General features: G+C 52.0%; 1 protein-coding gene across 1 annotated transcript; it reads left to right on the forward strand.

Annotated features, from left to right (window-relative positions):
• The first annotated feature begins 16,001 nt into the window (after positions 1-16,001).
• Positions 16,002-19,147, forward strand: LOC142923866 (U3 small nucleolar ribonucleoprotein IMP4-like). The gene is made up of 4 exons (XM_076064835.1): positions 16,002-16,098; positions 16,402-16,667; positions 17,401-17,510; positions 18,768-19,147. Exons 3-4 carry the CDS (start codon positions 17,460-17,462, stop codon positions 18,939-18,941), a joined length of 225 nt encoding a protein of 74 aa, XP_075920950.1. The 5' UTR covers positions 16,002-16,098; positions 16,402-16,667; positions 17,401-17,459; the 3' UTR covers positions 18,942-19,147.
• The last annotated feature ends 5,680 nt before the right edge of the window (positions 19,148-24,827 follow it).

Genomic DNA, 24,827 nt, shown 5'->3' on the forward strand with positions numbered 1-24,827 from the left:
GAGATAGATTAACCAGGCTAATAACGATGCTGCAATAATGCAGCATACCTTTGCCCATCGTGGGTCTGGTTACAGAATGGGCATTAGTCTTACGATATCACAAAGGATGAAGGGCTACATGGCAAAGATATGGCTGTCTCATTATTTGTCCTCACCCAGGAACCAATTATAAAAATACATCCGTATATAACCGAATGTATACGTGGGGTTTGAACTGTACATGTGTTCGTTTGCAGGCGGCAGGGCTGGAACTCATTCAAAGAGGGACCTGGGTTTGATTCCCATACTTGGGCCACTTTCTCCGTGTGGAATGTGGAGTGTGTTCTACCCCCTCCCCCCCCCCCCGTTTTGTCCTGCATTGGTTTCCAAAATCAGAATACATTATTTAGAGTGGATGAAGAGGAATCCGATAAGCTATGAAGCTCTTCTTTCACAGATATGCAGTCGAGGCACACGGTCAGCAAGTTACAACAACAAACAAAAGGAGTGCAACGTGTAAAAATGTAAGCAAGTCACAAAAAATTGAGCACATAAGCACAAAGTACATAAAATTCTGCCAGATTTTCAACACTAAATGTAAACTTGGGCAAGGCAGCAAAACATCAACAAAAACAGCCCCAGACCCCTCCAAGACAACACACAGTCCCTCAATAAAATTGTACATTAAAATGTAACTTTCATTCCTTTGGGTTTGGCATTTTCCTCCACGTAACTGAACCCTGACACACGCCACGCAACCAGTGTTGGATGGACATCCTCGCCAGTGTTAGAAATTGAACCTCCAAATCATTCAATCGGGATCGCATAGCAGCAGTAGCAAAAGCAAATTTGTTCTGTACTGCAAACAACTTGGCAGGACTCTACTGAAAAAGAGTCTTGAGACTGAGTGAGGCTCATGCTGGCTAAATAAGGGTAGTAGTAATAAATATAAATACATTAACAGGAGCAGAGCCGTCCCCCGGGTACGGTGTACTGGGGAAACCGCCCCAGGCACCGTGCTTTTGGCGGCCCTGTGCTTCGATGTCACGGTGTCAGACGTCAAATGTCTTTTTAACACGTAGGCTTTCGCACCAGATTGGCTCACAAATGATGACATCACATTCACATTTATCACTATTTACGACCGAAACAGGAGTATTTCTCCACAATTCTGGCCGTCACCTTATGAGGCTGGTTGCAATCCCCGGCAAAATGTCGAAATCGAATAGTAAATGTGGTGGGTTTACTTTCCAACACTGGTGTGCTGATCTAGTAACTAATTGGCACATTTTGTTTACATGATACACCTTACTAATTGGCTGTGTTGGGTGGTGGTGAGTTTAACAACACATGTATATCTATGCGATCTAACCGAAAAAACCCCTGTATTGTTGCTAATACTTCCGATTTAATTGTGACTTGCCCCGGGCCCCACACCTCCCTATGGACTGCCTTGAACATTGGACAAGCAGCTCGTGGCTTACCGTCGCTCAGCAGCTCCAAAACACTGTACCCTGCCAGGAGCAGCAATGGTGGTGGCGGTGGCGTTGCTGGTGGTGCTGGTGGCCACGGTCCGGAGCCAGCTGTGACCCAGCGCCTGCGCTGGCGTCATACGACAATCCGGATCCCATCTGTTGAGAGACGCACGGGGGTCACACGCAGCGCACATGGTGAGAGAGGCGTGGTGAGAGGATTGACGTTCCTTCCCTTCTCCCACGAGGTCCAGGAATGCACGGCAGCAGCGGTAGTCTTGGTAGCAGCGTCAATCCTTCAATACGCAGTACTCTAAAAATGCCCTGAGCCTCGCACTGCCGAGGAGCATCTTTAACGGACCTCCAAAGAGGGCGATCGTAACACCGGTGGTACTGGTCATCGGCAGGTTAACTCAGCTCCACATCTTCCTGGTTATCGGTGGAGAGCGATCGTTGATCACCTTGGTGGGGGAAATCCTCATGGGGAGGGGGGAGGGAGTGGGGGATGATTCTTACCGCAGGCAGGAGCTGACAAAGTCAACAAACTCCGGGTCGTGGCTTCTGAGTGCCCTCTGAAGTGACAAGCTCCCTGGCACCCTTCTCTTGACTGGGCAGAACATCATGCCCAAACGATCTGCAGGAGACATGCACAGCAGGAGAAACACACAGTCACCAACCACCACTTTGCCCACCTACCCACTCGCCCACGCCCCTATTTACCCACCCACTCACCCAAGGAATTGAAAATACAAAGAGACCCCCCCCCCCATGGCCACCCCCCCAAAAAAACTACAACAGCTCCAGGCCACACCCTAACACTGAATCCGGTCGGATGCTCGCCCCACCCTTCAACTCACCAAAGTAGTGCATTCCGTCAGGAGCTGCATCCATCATGCATTTTGGAGGCAACCCGAGGATCTGCACATGGTTGAGATAAAGGCAAAAGTCACCCATGTAGCCGCAGCAGACTGTAGGGGCAAGTGTTTTTAGTAGTGAGTAGAAACAGCAGCAGCAACAGTAGCGGCACCTGTTGAGGGCTAGGACTGTGGCACACACAGAGAGGGGATGGTTGGCCATATTGAAGCAGGTACACACGGCACCAGGTACTCATTTGAGGCTGATTTGTACTAGGGGATGCCCAGTACCGGTTCAGATAATCCTCACTGATGTTGGCCGTGAATTGGAATCAAACTCGCATTAGCAGGTTTGTAGCTGAGCATGCTAACCGCTACACCACTGCTCCCCCCACACGTACAAGACACACACGTGTACACACATAAAACATACGATGGCTGCCATTCGCCAGATCACCAAGTAGCCAATCGCCCCCCCTCTCCTGGCTCCCCCCCATAGCCTACAACTTCAAGAAAGGAGGGGGGAATCACGAGCGGGTGAACGCCCAGTTGGAAATACCTCCATGCAGCACGGGAGGTGGTCGTCGCAGCTGTCCGACTGGAATAAATTCCTGCCGGTCGCCAACTTCGCCACTGTGCAGCCCAGTGCCCACATGTCCACTGCACACGTTAATCTGTAGCCCAGCAATACCTCCGGAGAGAGGTATTGCAGGGTCCCACCCACATGCAGAGCTGCACAACAACAACAAATATATATGTAGGTGTGTGTGTATACTCACTGTGTCATGAACAGCATCGTTATCACACACTGTCACATGTACAGACACTAAGAGACTTGCACACACACACACACTGGAACACAGACACACCCACAGGCAGAAACTCACACCCAGGTGAGGTTACTCACGTTGCCTTTTCACAAAAAAGCTGGTGCCAAAGTCCGTGACCCTGACGGTGCCGGTTACGGGATCCTTGAGTAGAACATTTTCCTAAAGGAAGAAAGGCAGAAGGAATTCACACTCGGAGGTTACGCCGATAGCATTCAGCCAGCAGTGGATCAATCACGTACCACGGTACAAGCTAAACAGGGGAACTAGGTGAGGCGTAGCGCCGTCATCAACCTTGAGTCCAGTGCAACATTCGCTGTTTTCTGACAGCTGCCACTGGGGGTGCCCCTTTCAAATGCGTCAAGATGAGCGATGTTAGTCGAGGCTCTATAGACAACTTATCCTAGTTGCTCAGCTGCCCGATAACGAGTTACGGACCAAAAACCACGCTCGAGGGCGCATGGATTTCGTGACGCCTTCCACCGCGCGTTTGTCTTGGGAAGTTTTCCATTCACAGCATGGAAGCTGACAACGGGCAGCTGTCAGTTCAAACGCGTGTTTGGCACGTTTTGAAAATCATTCTTTTCAGCTCCGGTTTGTGTTTCCCAAAGTTTGGGGCAACGCTGTGATCTACATTGCTAGTTTTATCTGTGGTGAGTCCCCCAATAGTGACACGACTCTACACGACAGTTTAATTCATACCAGATCATCACCAGAGGTAACGTGACCCTGCTTCCTTCCAGATAGACGGACAGAGCTAACACATCGACCCTGTGACCAACGTGGTTAGTTTTCTCTATGGACCGAGTCCCCAATAATGACACAACTCCGGAACAAAGTCACGCTGAATGCTGTGTCCACTCACTGGCTTGATGTCCGCATGGATGATGCTCCTGGCCTTGGTGTGGCAAAGGAACTTGAGGATGCCCCTGGTGTAAGTTTTCACCATCCCCATGTGCAATTTCCGGAACCCCGCTTCCGTAATCACATCATAGAGGCTCTCCCTGTGAAAGAGGCAGCAGCAGCAACAACAATGACAACAACGAAGCAGCGTCAGTGTCATACCCTGCAATACTGCGTGGATTCTGATAACGACAATATTAATATTATATTTGCACATTCACGACTAATATGATTCATAGCTCAGTGTGGGTTTAGGTCATCGGTTTGCTGATGAACCAAATCAGTTAGCACATCTGTCCACTTGCTTTCATTGGCTCTGTTTCCGGGTGGTGGAATTATCCATTAGGAGATACAAACTCCACGCAGAAAGGCGTCCGAGTTGAGAATCGAACTCAGGGATTTTCACCGAGGGGCACAAGCGTCACCACTGCGCTGCAGCCAACCTGCTGATCGAGTGGAGGCGTGGCTATATAAAAGTGGGCAGGGCTGATTGAGAAAAGAGGAGTGGCCTCGTGCACCCGGGACACATGACAGCTCCACAGTACCGCAATGCGTGGGTGGCACAGGAATCCCAAAAGTAACATCTAGCCCCGGTGGTGTGACGTTACCACCCTCCCCTGGTGTGGAAGAGATCGGGGCTTTGATCCCGACCGTGACGCATGTATATTTTGAGTTTGCATGTTCTACCCCTGGTCACGTGGATTTTTCTCCGGGTTCTCTGGTTTGTCCCTCCACATTTAGAAACTTGTGTTTAGAGTATTTGGCTGCTATACATTTCCACATAAGCCACTTTTTTTTGCTATAATTTGTAACCAGGCCGCTTGTGAAAAATAACTGATAGGGCAGTGGGCTTTACCTGTTAAATAAAAGTTTTAGTTTAGCTAATGTAATTAACCACGCTATGGGGGGTGGGGGGGCGGTGGGAACACATGGTACGTACTTCAACAGCTCCAGGACAATGCAGTGGTGTCCTCTGAAGTCAAAATGGTTCAGGACTTTGATGACGTTGTACTCCTCATCACTGCCCTCGCCCTGAAGTTCCAGAGCCATCTGGAGCTCCTTTCTCTGAAATTTATCATCCTTGGAGCTGTGCAGAGAAAATCCACAAATGAATCATGACTTAGACTTGCTAAAGGAATGACCAGAAACAAATTCTATTCCGAATTAAATAAATAAATATGCGTTCCCCAAGTGTAATGGCATTGTGAGTTCCGATAGCGCGCTCATGGAAGGTTCCAGAAAGGATCGGGAAGAGGATCAAATAAGCAAGGGATAGAAGGGGGTTTGGGGTGTTGCCTGAACGTAGTGATTCCCTAATGTGTGAATTGAGCCGACTCCGAGCATGGCCCCAGCCACACTCAGGATTCCCAGAAGCTGAGCCAAGCCACGGCTGAGCCACTCATGTATCTTTAACAGCAGCTGAGCGGCTCAAGCCTGAGCCAAACCACGGCTGAGCGAGAGCTGAGCCTGAGTTTTAGAGACTGAGCCACAGCTGAGTCGTGACTGAATGTGGCTCTCACAGAGCAAGGCATTATAACGTGGAATATCATGGGACCTCCTTTGCCAGTACCAAAATATCAGAATAGATTTTCCATTTTTTTCTGGCAACAAAACAGGTGTTAAGATGTTAAAACACCAAACTGAAACCTTTTACAAGGAATCATGTCTGCATTAACCATAATACTTGTGGTCAGAATGCAAACAAAAAACATACTCTGATAATATATGCATTGTCTTTGAAACTGATTGGTCCACACCAGAGACAGCTTTCTTTTGAGCCTCGTCTCAAAAACGATGTTAGACCAGAGGACGCCAAAAGGCGTACAGCACAAAGACAAGCGTTATCAGAGTAATGAGAGCTCAGGGTGAACGGCTACATCATGGACCTTCTTTGGGAGTATATTTTGGTATTGGCAAAGGAGGTCCCATGATGTAGCTGCTATAACGCAGAACGCACACGTTATAACACGGAACACGCCCGTTATGACATGGGACAACCCCATTACAGCGTGGAACACGACTTTTATAGCGTGGAACGTGCCCATGATAACATGGAAGGCTCCTGTTATAACACGGACCGCACCCATTATAATCCGGAATGCTTCTGTTCTAATGCAGGAAAGCGCCCATTATAACGTGGAATGTGCCCGCTATAAAATTGCAAGGCTGAGCGGTATGACACAGTAGGCGGAATGCGGAATGATCACGTGACGTGACAGCATGCCCTCCGTTATTGATCTCTTTACATCACTGTGTGCGTGTATTTTATCTTGCAAAACTTTATCGTTACATTATATATGGGGATATTATGTTTGCTTAATGTGCTTTCCCTTAATGCGGCACTTTTCAGGAATGCATCTACCGGGTTAAATGAAGACTTAATGTAATGTAAGAGTGAACTGATCCAGAACAGGGGGAGAACATACAAACTCCACACAGGAGGACACCCGAGTCAGGAGTCGAACCGGGGACCCTCTACGTGAGGCACGACTTGTCACCACCTCATCACACGGCCGCCCACAGCACTTGACGTAACAACAACGTCGTCCTTGTGACGACACCACTCTGAATTCTTACCTCAATGGTGATCTCAAGATCTTCACTGCCACCAGGGTGTTCATCTTGTGGTCAAGGCACCGGATCACCTGGCCTTGAGCTCCATCCCCAATCTTCTTCAGCACCTCATAGCGGTAGTGAAGGTGCTCATGGTGGACCTGCACAAAATTACACAAATTTAGACTGACTATATTTTGAAAATCACAACATGTGAGCATTATTTTACGGAATAATTGCTTTTATTAAGTATTTGGTTTTCTTAAATCTGTAATTGTGGAATGCTCTGATGTCTGCTGGCCGAGTCACCCTAAAAAAAGCTCTTTAGCTCAATGGGCTTAACTTGGGAAATAAACTTCTGATTGTGAAGTGTGTGGGAGAGTGCACGTGTGCTTTCTCTGGTTGGTTGCTGCTTAAATTGCAATGACAAGAAGCCACAAACCCCGCGACCGCTGCGCCCTGTGACCGCCCCCACGGCGCGGGCTTTGTGGCGAGTCTCACCGGAATGTAATGATGTTCGTGGTCGTCGTATCCATCGTTGTTGTGTCCCCGGGATCTGTTACGGAGCGCAAAGTACCATACTTCCTGTATGGCGACAAGCTCCAGCTTCTCCCGGTGGGTCATTTGTGGGCCAAAGAGAGCCAGGATTGCTGCAGGCAAGAGAATAACAACAGCTGTCGGTGATCTTTCATTTAAGCAGCACAGCCTCAAAAAGTCTCAAGATTCCTTTTCAGGAGGTTCCTGCAGATGCTTTACAGAGAATGGGGGCGACGCTGCTGTCATTACGTCTGCTGTGTGATCCCAATTTGAGGAATTTGCAGGGGATTTGGATGTTTTGGCCAATACCAGTTATGTCCGTATGTTAAACCGTGCTTCGGCAGCCCTGCTAATCAGAAGTGAGGGGGAAAGGCAACAAACTAACAAGTTCGCAAAAATTATTGATTTAAAAGTGCATCGCTCCAGTGGCTGCCTAATGTCGGAAGAGCATTCCAGATGACTGCAGAAGCACATCTGAAAGCGTGCCATGCAGTGATCATCTTTGTTCGATGTCCAGCTATATGCAGCTCTGAGGACATCTTAGGTTGCTTGGGTTTGAAAACGGGGTTAACGAATTAGATAAATATAACACAGGTATGCCAAGAAGGATTTTATGAAATAAGAATAGCTTTTACCCTTTCTGGCACAAAAACAGGTGTTAATATGTTCAAACACCAAATAGATACCTTTTGCAAGGCATCAAGTCTGCATTTACCACACGTACTTGTTGAAAAATATGCAAACAAACATGCTCCGATAATATATGGGCATTGTCTTTGAAACTGACTGGCCCGCACCAGAGACAGCCTTCTTTATGACCTTGTCTCGTCGGTGTTAGACCAGAGAACGGCAAAATTCGAACGGTACATCACCCATGCAACATGGCCACCATGAAGTCCCCCATGCATCATGGTCACTGTGACGTCCCCCTTGAAACATGACCGTCGTGATGTCCCACCATTCAGCGTGGCCATCTTGACGTCACTCATTTCTATTCTTACCTTGTGGCGATTTGCTGCGGATGGAGCCGGTGCGCGCTGAGGACAGCGCACTCCACGTGGTGCAAGACTCGCCGTTACTCCGAGCCTCTCCAGCTCGGCTGATCTACACACACAAAGACAAAGGTCCACCACATGGGCTTGATTAAGATGTTGGAGCAAGTGCAGTGGGCGAGCACTGAGCCAGCATCTCTGACATCCTGGGCTCCACATTCAGGAGGGTCCTGCCGAGATGTTGCCAGTTCTCAGCGTTGGGATATTTGGCCAATATCAGTTGCCATGCTTGGATTTACAATGAAAGACGTGTGGATTTCGAGGTCACACGCAGGTCAATGGGATCGTTCAAACTGTTAAGAGGAGTGAGTGGGACTCGGGCCGGACGAGCCATGGCTAGGAGGGACAACAATGGCTCACGGTCAAGAATAATAACGGAGCGACAACCAAGGAACAGAACACATCAGAGAGGAGAGCCGCCAGAGAGATGGTGCGACGAAATCGGCGCTTGGCGGATTATTCCATCACAGGATGTGAGGGGTAGTAGGGTCTCAGGGAGGGAGGCGTTCATCCATCAGTGGATAGATAACAGCGCTGTAGATGCTCACGCGTAGACGGGCACGTACACCAACAGAATCTCGGAGAGACACTCTGATAGACCCGCACACACTTAGGCGGGCAAGGAGAAGCACACCCAGGTATACAGGTGACAGGTAGGCACACGCAGAGGGGAGAACACACGTCCACCCATACTTCACCACACGAGTCGAGGAGCCACATGTACCTCCATGGTAGCAACTTGCAGACGAGGGTGCTCAGAGCTCACGGTGTCTCTCGCGCGGTCCGGGTCTCTGTGTGGAGAGCGGCAGACAGAGGCAAGGGACACGCAGAGTTGAAGGGGCATGACACACCCATGTCTAAACCCACGTCACGTCACAATGCGGACTCTCATCAACACGGACTCACATCCTCACCAGTCACACAATACGAAAAATACAAAAAACAACAACTGCCATTCGCCACTAAGTAGCGGTGATGTGACCACGGCGCCTGTGCCAGGCCAGGTGCACTTTGAGACCACGTGAAGTGCCGAAGGCTCACTGACAGGCGGTCACAGGTCAGACCCAGGTGCCATGAGTTGTCTGACTGAGATGACTGTGCCAACTTGCTGCATTTTAGATGCCCGGCTCAAAGGTTGTTGTCGTGAGCGTTGCTCCTCTGTTCGGACACCACTACTAACACTACTCCTAACACCACCAACACCACCACTACGAACACCACCACTACGAACACCACCACTACGAACACCACTACTACGAACACCACTACTAACACCACAATTAACACCACGAACAAAGACAAAGATCCCCCGTATAGCCTTAACAGACTGTTGGGGCAAGTGCTGTCCGCGAGCACCTATGAAGGCCGCCACGGCACACGAGGGGGTGGGTAGCCAACACCACGCCCGGCCGCCTTTGTCTCCCCAGTGGCAATGTTTGCACCTCGCACCAGATACTCATTTAAGGCTGAGTCAATCTAGGGTGAGGCCCAGGACCAGTTCAGATAATCGTCACCAATGTTGACTGTGAGCGGGAATCAAACCCAGGTCGCCAGGTTCTTAGCGCAGCGCGCTAACTGCTACACTACCCCACTAACACCATCACTAACACCACTACTAACACCACCACCAATAATACCACCAACACTAACACCACCACTAAGACCACCACGAACACCACTACCAGCACCAATAATACCACCATCACTAACACCACCACGACTAACACCAGCAACAAAAATTCCACCATCACTAACACCAACAACAACAATCACCATTCGCCACTAAGTGGCGGTGATGTCACCACGACGCTTGTGCCAGGCCATGTGCACCTTGAGGCCACGTGAAGTGTCGAACGCCCGCCCGCTGGCAGGAGGTCACGGGGCAGACCCAGGTGCCACAGGTCGACTGACTGAGATGACTGGCTGATGCACCACCTGTGCCCCTTACTGTGCCAACTTGCTGTGCTTTAGCCATCCGGCGCTCTGCTCGTTGTTGTGAGCGTCGTTCCTGCGCTCTCTGTTGTTGTTGGAGGGCGACTGCCTCCAACTGCCCAGTAGCGTCCTTCACGAGCCTCTTCCACAGAGGCCGATCTTGACACAGCTGGTACCAGTTATCGGCAAGTCCACTCAGCTCCACATCCTGCTGTACCACATCATTCTATCTCTTCTCTAGCCCGTGCTGCGTCCCTTCAGCCCCCTCGATCCGGCCAAATAAAAGCTGCTTGGGCATGCGGTGATTGGGCATGCGGGCTACATGGCCCAGCCAACGCAGCCTTGCCTGCCGGAGGAGCTCACTGATGAGGCTTTGTCCAGATCTTTCGAGGATTTGTGAGTTCCTCACACAATCCAGCCTGGTTAAACCCAGGATTGATCAGAGGCAGGCCAGCCTCAACGTTTCTAACCGGCAAAGATGTTCCATTAGGGGAGTCCACGTTTCACAAGCGTAGGGAAGGGAGGGAATGACTGTGGCTGAGAAGACCCGAAGCTTCGTGTGGAGCGACAGACCAGGTAGCTTCCACACAGCGTTACGCAACTGGTGAAAAGATAATGCCGCTCGACTGATTCGGAGTGAGACCTCTGCTGTTAAACCGGAGACGGTCATGAGCACACTGCCCAGGTATGGGAAACTTTCCACTCTCTCCACAACTGCCCCATCACCGATTGGGAGTTGTGGAGGTGGAGTGCCCGATGGTACAATATACCCAGGCAGGTGCTTCGTTTTGGTGGGGCTGATGGTAAGGCCCCACCTCTTAGTGGCACACTCCAGTTTTAGCAGCAGCGCCTCCAACTCCTTCTCTGAGTGAGCCGCAATTATCACATCATCGGCATACATAACGTGGTTGACCAATAGGGAGCCATCCCTTGACGGCATCCGGGCATTAATCAGCCTCCCACTGTATCTGTACCAGATGGAAATTCCTCCGGTACAGCTACTGAAGGCCTCACGAACTACGTGGTCGAAATAGATGTTAAATAATGTTGGAGCCAGAGGACATCCCTGTCGCACCCCAAGGTGAACAGGGAATGGCTCCGACTCCCGGCAATGTAGTTTTACCCAGGTCCGCTCACCATAATGAAGGTCCATAAAGATCGTGAGCAGCGGGTCAGGGACTCCGAAAGCACGAAGAACCCAGAGCCCAGGCCTACTGATGGTGTCATAGGCCTTTACCAGGTCAATAAAGCAGAGATGTAGGTCTTGTTGGAATTCCCTACACCTCTGCTTTAGCAAACGGACAGAAAATATGGCATCTGTGCAGGACCACCCTTTCCTGAAACCACAGTGGGGCTCCGCAAGCCTCTCCTCAGCATGCCTGGTAAGGCAGTGTTGAATAATCCTTGCCAGGACCTTTCCCGGCACACTGAGGAGTGAGATGCCCCTGTAGTTGTTACAGTCTGTGCGGTCTCCCTTCTTAAAGATGGGGACCACCATGGCATCCAATCACCTCACTTACACCACCATCACTAATACCACCAACACCACCATCACTAACACCAGTAACACCACCACTATCACCACTACTAACAACCACAATCACTAACACCACCATCACTAACACAACTAACACCACCACCATCACGAGCACCCCCACCACTAATACCACCAACATTAACACCACCACTCCTCCCCCTGCCAGTATGGGACACCAAAGACAAAGATCCCCGTAGAGACTTAACAGGCTGTAGGGGCAAGTGCTGTTAGCCAGCAGTACGTATGAAGGCCGGCACGACACACGAGGGGGTTGGATTGCCAGCACCACGCCCGGCCGCCTTTGTCTCCCCAGTGGCGATCTTTACACACCACACCAGGTACTCATTCGAGGTTGAGTCAACCTAGGGGAGGCCCAGCACCGGTTCAGATAATCGTTACTGCTGTTGGCCTTTAGAGGGAATCCAACTCGGGGTCGCCGGGTTCATAGCGCGGCGCGCTGTCAGCTCTACGACCGTTCCACACACACACAGACTCACACAGAGCCTCGCACACATACAGACTCACACACACAGAGACTCACACAGACTCACACACACACACAGACTCACACAGAGACTCACACACACAGAGACTCACACAGAGACTCACACACACACACAGAGACTCACACACACACAGACACAGAGACTCACACACACACACACAGAGACTCACACATACAAAGAGTCACACACACACACAGACTCACACATACAGAGAGTCACACAGAGAGTCACACACACAGAGACTCACACAGAGAGTCACACACAGAGAGTCTCACACACACACAGACTCACACAGAGACTCACACACATACAGAGTCACACACACAGAGCCTCACACACAGACTCACACAGAGAGACTCACACACACACAGACTCACACAGAGAGACTCACACACACACAGAGAGTCACACACACACAGACTCATATAGAAAGCCTCACACACACACAGACTTGCACAGAGAGACTCACACCACCACCGCCACCACTCACCCACAGCTCGGTTCCACTCCTGCTCTGGGGTCGGTCCGCGTCTCTCTAACGGCCAAACTGCCAGTCGGAAGCACGTGGCGCGAGAGGCAGGGGTGGTCCAAGGTAACCACGCCCCCCGTGACGTCAGAGCCATGAGCTCCTCCCCCTCACACCTGAGCTCCTCCCCCCCTGCCCCCCCTCGCGACCACGCCCCATGGTCCGCCATTTCTCTCCCCCTCGCTACCCCCCTGCCCCCCCTGCCCCTCCTCGTGACCCCCCTTCCCCCCCCGCCCCTCCACATTCGCAACCCCCCATGCCCCTCACAACCCCCCATGCCCCCTCACAACCCCCCATGCCCCCCCTTTTTCTCCACCTAACGAACCCCCTCTATGCTCCCCCTCACCCCCCCTTGCCCTCCCTGCCCTCCCCCTCGTGACCCGCCCCCTCACCCCCCATGCCCCGCCCCCCTCCCCCGCTGCTACTTCCGGTCAGGCAGGGGGCGAGTGGAGGCGGCGCGCGCTGTGGATTGTGGGTGGCGAACGGCTGATTTGGTTTCCCGCTCACGGCCACCGTCAGTGGCTCGCGAAAGCTTCTGAAGCTGCGGCTCGCTGGGCCTCCTCTACGTCGACTCAGCCTGAAGGTGAGAACCTCGCGCGGTGTGCACACATCAGCAGTGGCGGCGGTGGTGGGGGGAGACAGAGGAGGAGGCGCCTGGCCCACAGCCGTCACGTCCTAGACGCCTGCTGAGTTCACGGCGCTGCTTCAAGCAGAGCCCGGCCCTGCTGCTGCTGATGAGGCGCTGACGGTGGAAACCGGCCCCAGAGTGGCCCTCGTGTTGAGCCATAGCTGATGAGAGGCACTCCCAGACTGCCGTGTGTTTTTATCCCTGGAGGGACGGGTTTGTTGTGGAGGCGAATCGCCTGCTGCTGGAAAGGCATCCACTAGAGGCCGCTATATAGAGGTATTTGGTCTACTCTTCCACGCTGGTCCGGACGTGTTGGAGCAAAGTGGCCATGCCCACACTTTACCCCATCACACGCAGGGCGTTAGCTCGCTGGACTTGCAATGCAGAGGTGCAGGTTAGATTTCATTCCCACTCACATACCCACCGACACTCACTCAGCCACCTACTCAGCCACTCTCTGGGCATCTATGAAAAAGAGCTTCATAGCTCATCGGATTCCTCCAGCAAAAACATACTGATTCTCACCCACCCACTCAGCCATTCACCCACCCACTCTGGCACTCATCCACTCACCAATTCACTCAGCCACCCACTCGGCCACCCACTCAGCCACCCACTCTCGCACCCACTTCGTCACCGGTCGCCCACTGCCACCCACCCACTTAGTCATCGGTCACCCACTGCCACCGGTCACTCACTCTGTCACCGGTCACTCACTCTGCCACCCACCCACTCTCTCACCAACCCACCGACTCTCTTGCCAACCCACCGACTCTCTCGCCAACCCACCGACTCTCTCGCCAACCCATCCACTCACCCACAGGGAGACACAAGGAGAGAAGGGGACCCACATGGTGTGAGAGTGTATCAGCATCATTGTGGTTGTTGTGGTGGTTATGGTTATATTTGTGGCAGTAGTGTTTATACTTGTGGTTATGTAGCTGGTGGTTATGGTTATATTTGTGGTTATGGCGATTATGGTCGCAGTGATTGTGGTTATATTTGTTGTGGTTATAACCCGCGATGTATTTCGTCGAGGATGGATGCCGCCGCGTGCAGGAGTTGGGCGAGGCGGGAGTGAGCCACCTGAAGCGCCCTCTCCGACGGTGGTGAGCCGCCGGGCGGCCGGGCAGTGAGCAGCTCGCCGGCGTCGCTTCTCCTCCCCCTTCCGGGGCTGCCAACCCCGGTGGTGTTGAGTCGTCCTCCTCTTCCACTGGAGCCCTGGTACGAGTTTTTTCTTCGCGTCTCCATTATAGCGATTCATCTTACTATTTGGCTACTTCTGACGCCAGTTGTAGTGGGTGGAACGGAGAACGAGACTTCTTACCGAAAGAACCAAAGAGTATGAACTTCTATGGTTTATTTAACCTATTTTTAGTGGTTTGCTACCATTCCCTTTGCACTCCTATCGTTTTTGTATTGTTTGTTGTTGTGACGTTTGACCCCGTGCCCCCTACTGGCACATCTGTGATCAAAGAGCTTTATAGCTCATTGGATTCCTCCAGCACAGAATCAATACCGATTCTGATGAGACCGGAACGAACACGTTTGAATCGAATCGCGTACTTCGCTTTACTAAAATAGTTGTGGAATCGATTCTTGTGGAATCTGTTCTCGTGGAATCGAATCATCGATATTAATTACAGAGATTCACCATCGATATTAATTACAGACATTAATCAACGACGTCGCTAGGAGTATCGTGGTGCCGCTCTGCAAACCTTCGGGCTACTATCAAAGGTTTGTTCATCAAGCCATCCAGATATATAAACACAGACATAACTTCAACCGAGAAGATGGATACAAATTGAGTAATCATTGGAAGAATGTTATTAACCAGGTAAAACCTTAACTGCTTTATGGTGTTGCCTTAACTTTCCGCATCTCTAATTTCTTAAGCTTCCCACTCCCAGCCCCGCTCTCTTCAGCACTCCCCTCATACCCCCCCTCTCTATCTCTCCTCCCTGATCCTCCCCCCTTCTCTTACCTATATAGTCTCTTGTTTACAGCAGCTCTTTTGCCCACGTCGGCAATTGTTTCTTGCTGTGGTTTGTCCCACCTGATGATGGACGCTTGTGTTGTGCCCGAAACGTCGTGATTTAATTTATTTTATATTTTATGCCTATGTGACTTTACCGAAAGAACCAAAGAGTATAGCCCAAGAGAGTTTGTGTAGGTGGGAGCGGTAGTGTAGCACAGTAGGGGGCACAGGTGGTGCATCGGCCAGTCATCTCAGTCAAGCAACCAATGGCAACCTGGGTCTGTCTGTCTGTGACCTCCTGCTGCCAGCGGGCGTTCGACGCTTCATGTGGCCTTAACCTGCACGTAGCCTGGCACGAGCGCCGTGGTGACATCTCCACCACTTCGTGGCGAATGGCGGTTGTTGTTTATGGTCGTCTCGCGATTAGCACTACGCTGCACTACTAACCCAGCGACCCGAGTTCAATTCCCGCTCACGGCCAACACTGGTGACGATTCCGTTCCTGGGCCTCCCCTTGGTCAACTCAGCCTCAAATGAGTACCTGGTGCGTTGTGTAAACATCGCCACTGGGGAAATTAAGGCGGCCGGATGTGGTGCTGGCCACCTACCCCCCTTCGTGTATCAAAGGTGCTGCTCGTTAACAGCACTTGCACCCGACAGTCCTGTCGAAGGCTACATGGGGGATCTTTGTCTTTGTTTGGTGGTGCAGCTGAGGAGGCGCAACTGCACGGCGAGTACCTCTACCGCAAGGCGCAGGAGGCCAAGAAGGTCCTCGTAGAGGAGAAGGCGCGGCTCAAGAGGGCGCTCGATGGTAACGGGCGGCGAGACGGATCTAGAGATGGGCTCGCGACGACAAGACAAACGAGAGACAGCGAGACAGACTAGAGACGTTGAGACACGCAAGACAGACTAGAGACGGATCTAGAGACAATGAGACACGCAAGACGGACTAAGATGGGACAAAACGGTCTGACAATACAGGCGAGAAGACAACCGCGCGTTGGAAAGCGTTTCCGAATGAATCCATGTGTGCGCATGATTTTTCTTCCTTGTTAATTATCCCCTGCCCGCCCCCCACCCACTGCCCCCTGTCCCCCTGACGTCGTCACCGAAGAAAATCTGGTGCTGCCTACGGACCTGCGGTGGGAGGCGCTTGAACTCCAGAAGGCCGTGGAGTTCGACCAGGGAGGGGAGGGTGATCTCACATCCCTCACCATCACGTCTCCTCGCATCTCTCTCTCTCTTCCTTCCCGCGAGACTCCCGAGGCAGAGGGATAAGCGTCGTGCGTCTCCGCCCGCTAGACACGCCGAGTCGGCGCGCATCCCCGGCTCGCCGTCGGTCCTTCCTGCCAAGCGGTGGCACCGTGTTTTGCCGCGGAGGTTCGCGGTTCGAGAACGGCGGGCCCTCAACCCCCCCCCCCCCCCCCCACCGGTTTAATGGGTTTAATGCCGCAGTTGCGTTGACCGTAAATACTGCACGGCGATTGCTTCCCAAGTGGACTTTGAAAAATCCCGTGGCGTGAACGTGGAAAAAGAGTCGGCCGTGTGTGTGTGATGGCTGGCGTAAATTTTGGTGGAATGTCAAATGAAGGCCGTGGTCACCACATAACGTGTGCTTCTGGAGCAGTCTTCCTTCTGGAGCGGTCTTCCTTACAATATTAGGAAGCCACTGGAGCTTTGCACTTTTAAATCATCGTCTAGATTGACAAACTCATTTCTTGAGAACTACTTTTTGTGGTTAGTTTGTCACACTTCCGATTACCACGGTTGGCTACGTGCTGTAACAAAGAGGTTTAACATGCACTGACGCACTCATTCACTCACTCATCATTTTACTCAATTTACCCACTCACCTGCCATATCACCCACCCACTCTTGCAATTGGGACTCATCCAGGTCTCATTATTGCTCAGCTCGCTACACAAAATCAACGCGATCACTGCAGAGTGATATTCTCAACCATTCCTGGTCGCTCCTTCCATCCATCCACCCACACACACACCTTCACTCACCTGCACGGTGAAGTATGGCAAATGATAACCTACCCTCTCCGTCCCCCCTGCCCCATCTACCACCTCTTTCTATCCACCCCCCCCCCCCCCCGTGTCAGTAGGAGTGAGCAGCCACATGGATGACGAGTACCGCTGAGCCGGCGTGAAGGACCCACACATCATGGCGACGACCTCACGCGACCCCAGCTCCCTCCTCAAGCAGTTCATCAAGGTGCGGGCACGGGGTCACAGGGGCTACAGGGTTTGGGGTCACACGAGGAATGTGGGTCCTCGTGTATTGCATGTGTACAAGTGCGCAAAGACAGAGGTCCCCCATATAGCCTTAACAGGTTTTTGGGACAGGTGCTGTTTGCGAGGGTGTAGGTGGCTAGCACCACAACTGGCCACCTTTATCTCTCTGGTAATGATGTTTAAACACCGCACTAGGTACTCGTTTGAGGCTGAGTTGATCTAGGGGAGGCCCAGGACCAGTTCAGATAATCGCCACTGGTGTTGGCCATGAACGGAAATAAACCTCGGGTCACTAGGTTTGTGGGGCAGCATGCTAACTGCTAAATTACCGCACACACACACGTGTTCTCTATCGGCTTTAGAATCAGTTCCTTGCACCTCACACGAGTCGTGTCGACCAATCATCGGGCTTGTGCAGTGTGAGACAACTCGCATCCGTTGAGTTAACCAGAAGAAATCTGGTTGTTGATGAAAGGTGGAGGCTGTGTGGGGGGGGGGGGGGTCGTAAGTGGTGGAGCGTTGGACACTTTGGTTTGGTGCATGCAGCTTTTGTCAACTTCATTCCTCGCGATTCAGTCCGCCTTTTCGCGATGACCGATCCCTTCCGTTCATCGAAAATGTATCTACTGTAGCACTACGCACGGTCGGTGGTCACGGAAAGATGTACCATTGGGGGCGCCACTGTGGCGAGATGTTAACTCCCTCACCTGGTATACAGGAGGTCGCAGGTTCAATCCTGACCCTGATGCCTGCTGTATATTTGGAGTTGCGTGCCTCTTTCCGAGGAGTCGCGTGGATTTCTCTCCAGGTCCTCCGGTTTTTCCCTCCGCATTTAGAATCAACGTCCGTTTAAGAGTATTTGGCTGCTATAAATTTCCACATGGCGATAAGCCACTTAGTTGAGCTATGATTTGTGGCCAGGTCGCTTCTGGAAAAGAGCTGCATAGCTCAGTGGGCCTTACCTGGTAAAATAAAAATAGTAAAGTTTTTCCAATGGTGCATCCCAGTTGTGCCAACACGGGGTTTGGCGACCCCGTATACCGGCACGGCTCGGCTCGGCTTCCGCAATGGAAAAAACAAACAACACAACCCGAGTCGGATACAGTGGGGGGGCGGGGAAGTGGGGGGGGCGAAAGCAGCGTGGCCGGGACGGACGCCGGTGGGAAGAGCGGACTCGGCGTGTGACCGCTTGCTGTCATGTTACCACACCACCACCACCCTCCCACCACCACCGCAGGAGATGAAGCTGATCCTGCCGAACGCTCAGCCGATGAACCACGGAGGCCACAAGCTGCAGGCGCTGGTGTGGGCGTGCTGCGCCAACGCCGTCAACGACTTCATCGTCCTGCATGAGCACCGCGGTATGCCAGGCACGCGCACGCACCGCAGTCGACAAAGCTCCCCCGTGTAGCCTTTAACAGGCTGTCAGGGCAAGTGCTGTTTGTCGAGCGACCTACGAAGGCCGGCAGGGCACACGGCGGGGTGGGTGGTGTGGTCATTACCGCATCTGGCCCCTTTTGTCTCCCCACTGTCGATGCTTGGACACACCGGAAATCGAAGTCAGGTCACCGGATTTGTAGTGTAATGAGATAGCCACTCCGCTCCCGCTCCCCGGTGTGATGCATGGTGTGACGTGTGTGATGCGGTGCAACAGACGGGGATGGAGGTGTATTTAGCTGTGCGTACGATGTGCGGTGTGTAGTATGACGCTGCAGACATGGAATTGTGGTGTTTTAACTGTGTATGTGGTGTGATGTGATATGATGCCGCAGATGGAAGGGCAGTGTGTTTAACTCTCCAGTACAGTCTGTGTGACACCTGTGGTGTGTCTAACTTTCCGGCATGCTGTTCATGTGACACGTGGTACGATACCACGGTGTACTTGACACTCTCGAGCGTGGTGATGCGGCACGACATCCGGACGTGGACATGATGTCCGAGGCATTCCAACACCTCGTGATGCACAACTTCACGTCGCGACTCGGAAAGAGGGTGCGTGCGGGCACCGTGCCAGTCTCACCCACATCTTCCTCCCCCATCCCCAAAGCACAAAGATCCCTCGTATAGGCTATAACCCTTTCTCATTTCCATGATGTACATATACGTCGTCGAAACGGAACCGTAAGAAAAACTCAAGTACGTCTTCTGACCTGAAGACATACCTTTTGCTCCCATAAGACTATGCGGGAGGGCGTGTGGCACAGTTTTGTTCCATAGAGTGCCGGTCGTGTCACTACGGTTCTCTGCGGTGAGGGCAACGCCTTTTAAAAACAGCAGCGCTACGCCTCTATAAATAAAATTAACGCCGAGCCGCTCGCGCGTACCGAGATTCAGCGGTGAACGTGACACCTACCACCCGGCAACTTGCAGATGTCTCGGAATGGGAAAGAGTGAGCAGACTTTTGGGCCAGGTGCTGTGTGTCCGCCTGTATATTCGGAGTTTGCATGTTCTCCTCCTGGTCACTTTGATTTTTCTCCGGGTCCTCCGGGTTTTTCCCTACACATTTAGAAACTTGAATTTCGAGTATTTTGCTGCTATACATTTTTATGTGAAAAAGAGCTGCATAGCTCAGTGGTAAAATAAAAATAGTTTCGTTTTACTTTAGTTTTCGAGCAACAGCACAGAGTTTTTATTTAACGCCATCTCTGAAGCTGAAGGCGCGTAATGTTGTTCATTTGTTAATGCATCCGCAGTTTTAAACAGGGTGGCCGCTGGCCTCTAACTGGCAAACGTCTGCGAGGACACGTAATGAGAGTCCAGCGCCGTCCGTGTGACTTGCCGCGACCCCTCCCGTGACTTCTGTGCCCCCCTTCCCCCCTCCCAACAGGCACAACGTCTACAAGCGCGACGGCAAGGACATCGAGTTGAAGGAGGTGGGACCGTGATTCGAGATGGAGCGTAAGTCTGCCTGACACATTGTTACTCGTCTCCACTTTACACCCCTGCAGAGGCGGTGGAAATTCCACATTCCTTGTGGACTTCCCTACGAAGTGGTTGTAAATTTTATCGACCCCTGAGAGGATGATGGGCTGAATGTAAGAGTCTAGCCTCGGGCTAGGTGGCCCGCGGGTGACTTGTAGAGCGGATCGGAACTTGAGTCGGTGGGGTCGCTGCTCTGGTCGCATTCGCTGTACCGTGACCCGACTCGCATTCCCCCACCCCGGATGCGATGTGTAAATTCAAAGATGATCGGACGTAATGCTGGCCACCCACACCCACCCCTTGGTGTGCCGTGCTGGCTTTCCTACATGCTAACACACGAACAGCGCTTTTCCCACGCCGTCTGTTAAAGGCTGCATGGGGGTAATCTTTGCTTTTGTGTGTCGCGCAGTCTATGAGATTAAACTGGGCACGCTGGACAACGCGGCCACCGCCGAGGTGGAGTGGCCTTGGCGACCGTACATGAACACGGCGAAGAAGAGGAAGTTCCTGAGCGTGGAGTGAGGGAGGGGAGCGACTTCCCCCCCCCCCATGGGCCTGGGGGGAGGGGCATTGGGGGGGGGGGTTTGTCCCTGGAAAGCCGGAGTTGGAGTCGAACCTCGCGGCGCTCTCCGCCGAGGCTCGAGACGTTGAGGAGAGGTCGCCGCGTGGATAGGGCAGTGCGTGAATCGCTGTTCCAACCGTCGTCACACACGCGCATCATACGCGTCACACACACATTGCGGATGTACATTTATCAAACACAAACATGCACATCGTCGCATGCGTCGCACACAGAAGCACACAATTGCACAAAAAGACAAAGGTACTCCGTATCGCCGTTAACAGATTGCTGGGGCAAGTGCTGTTAACGGGTAGCACCTATGATGGCCGCCATGGCACAGAAGTGGTTTTGTGGCCAGCCCCACGTCTGGCTGCCTTTGTCCTCCCCAGTTTTGCGATGTTATACACACCCCACACCACGTACTCAGATGGCTGAGTTCGTAGTGCGCTAACTGCTGCACCACCGCTCCCCAAACGGTGTACATACACGCGTACACAAAACGAAACATTAACATTTATTTAAGTAACAAAAAAGAAAATACCAAGTCAGGCAGATGGAGAAAGTGGCGTGTCGCCGTGCACAGCACCGCTCTCGTAGCTACTCACCTAGGGTGGGAGCTCTTGGCTTCAATGCCACCCGGGATGTTTAGATGTGAAAACCTGCCATAAATAATATTTTTGGGAAGTCACAAGCGCCTTAAGTTGCATCTCATCTCGACCATTTTAATGGGCACCCCCCCCCCCCTGTAGCTGTCCCCCTGTGGCACAAAATAAACTAACAAAACTAATCTCTTTTTATTTTACCAGGTAAGGCCCACTCAGCTGTATAGCTCTCTTTCAGGAACGACCGGGCCACAAATGAAAGCACTATAAAGTGGCTTGTCACGCAGAAATATATAGCAGCCAAATACTACGCATGTTTCTAAATGTGGAGGGAAAAACCGAAGGACCCAGAGAAAAATCCACGCGGTCACGGGGAGAACATGCAAACTCCAGATATACAGGCGTCGGGATTTAACCCACGACCTCTATACCAGGCGAGGCCCCAAGGTGAATCAGCACTTGGCCTGCGAGCGGGTATTATTAGTCTGTCAGTAGGGGGTAATGATTCCGGATTTCGGTCTCAATTGAAACTGAAATCTGGAACACTTGTCATATTTTGCTCGTATAAGTGTGTTCATAAAATACAAGTTTGGTCATTGAGAGAGTTATAAAGTGTAAGTCTGTCCTATACGCATTTCATGTTTATTGTGTTTATTGTATTTAATGTATGAAGAAAATACAATTTTGTATATGCTACAGTATGTTTCACACGTTATTCAGTGACACTGCATATGACGGGCAATGTTTGGGGCAATCGGCCTTCAACATGGAAAATACATAGAGGCCACATGACCCGTGGCCACCGCCACTTCAACCGTGGCCCCACCACTTCAACTGTGGCCCCATTGGCACGTTGATGTGTGGCTCTGCCTTCACCTGTGGTGAGAATGAGACCAGAAAAATTACAGGAGGCCGACTCCATATGAGTCCGTCACGCTCTGGATCTCACTAATGGGACGTCGGATGAAAATAAAACATGGAAGCGACAAGTTTCTTCTCTGGCGAGGACATTCCCACAAGATTGCCACCTTTCCCAATTAATGGAATTTGCCCCAACATCACCCTGATCCAAACCAGCGGGAGCTGAAATCTTCCAGAAGGTTCAGGATTTATTGGTACAATCGTTCGGATGTTGGTGTCCGCATGGACTTGCATTTAAAACCCCCGGTCCGCTTGACGTCTTTTAAACAATACCTGTGGTCGGGTCCGCTCCCCCACCTTTCTATCCCCTGCTTTTTTTTTATAACCGGTGTAGTATATGTTGACGGTGTGTGCGTGTATCACAACGCGATGTAACCGGGCCCTCGAATTGCCTCAAGAAATGAATAAACAACACCTGTCGCTTTGCTGTTGTGATGTCACCACGAGGCGCCGAATGACGGTGGGACGGCGTCGTCGCACTCGTCGAGTGGACAAGGGCTCCGTGAAATGACGGTGCGGATTGCGCCAAGCGTATAGAGGTCGCCGATTGCACGCCGCTGTGGCTCAAACACTCGTGGGTCCACCTCAAAGTTCCTGTGCCCATTTGAACCTCATTGCCTGCGATGATGCTGCTGCTGCCATGGAAGAACACACGTGGCGCCCTCTTGTCTCTCCATGTTGTCTTTCACGTCCCATCGCAGTTTTCAGGTCACTTGATGTTTACAGCCTCCGGTAAGGAGGCAGTGAGGTTCAGCCGCTCCATTTTTCTTCCTTTAGTGCACAGTACCGTACACGGATACGGGCACAGTACAACACCGTAGCTTTATTGATTGTTCAACAAAAAAGACCATCCCTCGCCCAATCTAGTTACCTATACGGTGTAATATATGGCGAGACATTTGTTAACGTAAAAAAAATGGAACTGTAATGCTGAAAATTATACTCCATGAAACTCGGGGTTTTATGGAGTATCTGAGGGCTTCTCAACGCTTCATGAATCGCCCCCACTGATGCCCTCTTCTCCCCACTACTACTGACGATTGCATGTAGGGTGTGTAGGCATTTACTTCCGACTGTTGTATGTAGGGTGGTGGTGGGAGTAAATGAGATTTAAAACTGGGTGCTTAACTTGAACTCACCACCACTCACATCATGTATGCACTCATCCGCCATCTTGCTCACTGACCCTGTTTCCGTGTTGATGGTGTGAGTCCGTATTGATGCTGTGAGTCTGTTGATCGTGTGAGTCTGTTGATGCTGTGAGTCTGTGTTGATCATGTGAGTCTGTGTTGATGCTGTGAGTCCGTGTTGATGGCTCGGGGGCACGGTACAGAGGGGCAGTACAACTGTAGAGTAATAGTTGTTGTCCAGCAGCGGTAACTGCGGTGGACGGGGAGTACACACGCCAGTGAGCCTCATGCGGGTTTGTCAGCAGGGCGGAGGCACTGGGGCAAGGATCACAGAGACCCTCCCTGGAAGACACTGGAACCCGCTCGTGGGTTGGAGAAGGGAGGCGCGGCCAGGGCGGAGCCAGGCCGCGCCGAGTCGGATAAAAGCAGCGGAGAGCGAGAGCTCGTGGTTGCAGGTTCTGGGAAGTGGAGTCGTCTCGTCGGCACTGTCGTCTTTGCCGACTTGGTCGCTGCCGTCTTCACTAGATAATTGGGCGGCCGGATAGTTGTTGGCTGTCTCGGTCGATGCCGTCAGTGTAACATGGTGGGGGTTGTGTCTAAGCTAGGCTATTTGACTGGGAGAAGCGAGGGCGAGTCTGTGAACCTGATGGTGTTAAATAAGGAAGGTGCGGAAGGTACGGGAGAGGATGAGGAAGATCGTGGGATGGATGGGGGAGGATGAGAAGATAGTGGGAGGGACGGGGGAGGAAGGAGGTGGGAGGGATGTGAGAGAAAGAAGGAGATAGCGGGGGGGACGGGAGAGGAAGAGGGAGATGGTGGGAGGGAAGGAGGCGGAAGAGGGAGATAGTGGCAGGAAAGGGGAATGAAGAGGGAGATAGTTGGAGCGACTGGGGAAGTAGAGGGAGATAGTGGGAGTTATTTGGGAGGATTAGGCAGATCGGTTAGAGTAAGAAGGTGATAGTGGGAAGGAAGAGGAAGGAAGAGGGAGAGAGTGCGAGGGATTGGAGATGCAGAGGGAGATAGTGGGAAGGATGGGGGAAGAAAAGGGAGATAGTGCGAGGGACGGGAGAAGAGGGAGATAGTAGAGCCAAGTGGGAGGAAGAGGGAGATAGTGGAAGGTACTGGGGAGGAAGTGGGAGATGGTGGGAGGGACGAGGGA

The sequence above is a fragment of the Petromyzon marinus genome, unplaced genomic scaffold (genome assembly GCF_048934315.1).
Source record: "Petromyzon marinus isolate PM22_M1 ecotype Great Lakes invasive population unplaced genomic scaffold, UKy_Petmar_22M1.pri1.0 PM_Scaffold_8, whole genome shotgun sequence".
Lineage (NCBI taxonomy): Eukaryota > Metazoa > Chordata > Hyperoartia > Petromyzontiformes > Petromyzontidae > Petromyzon > Petromyzon marinus.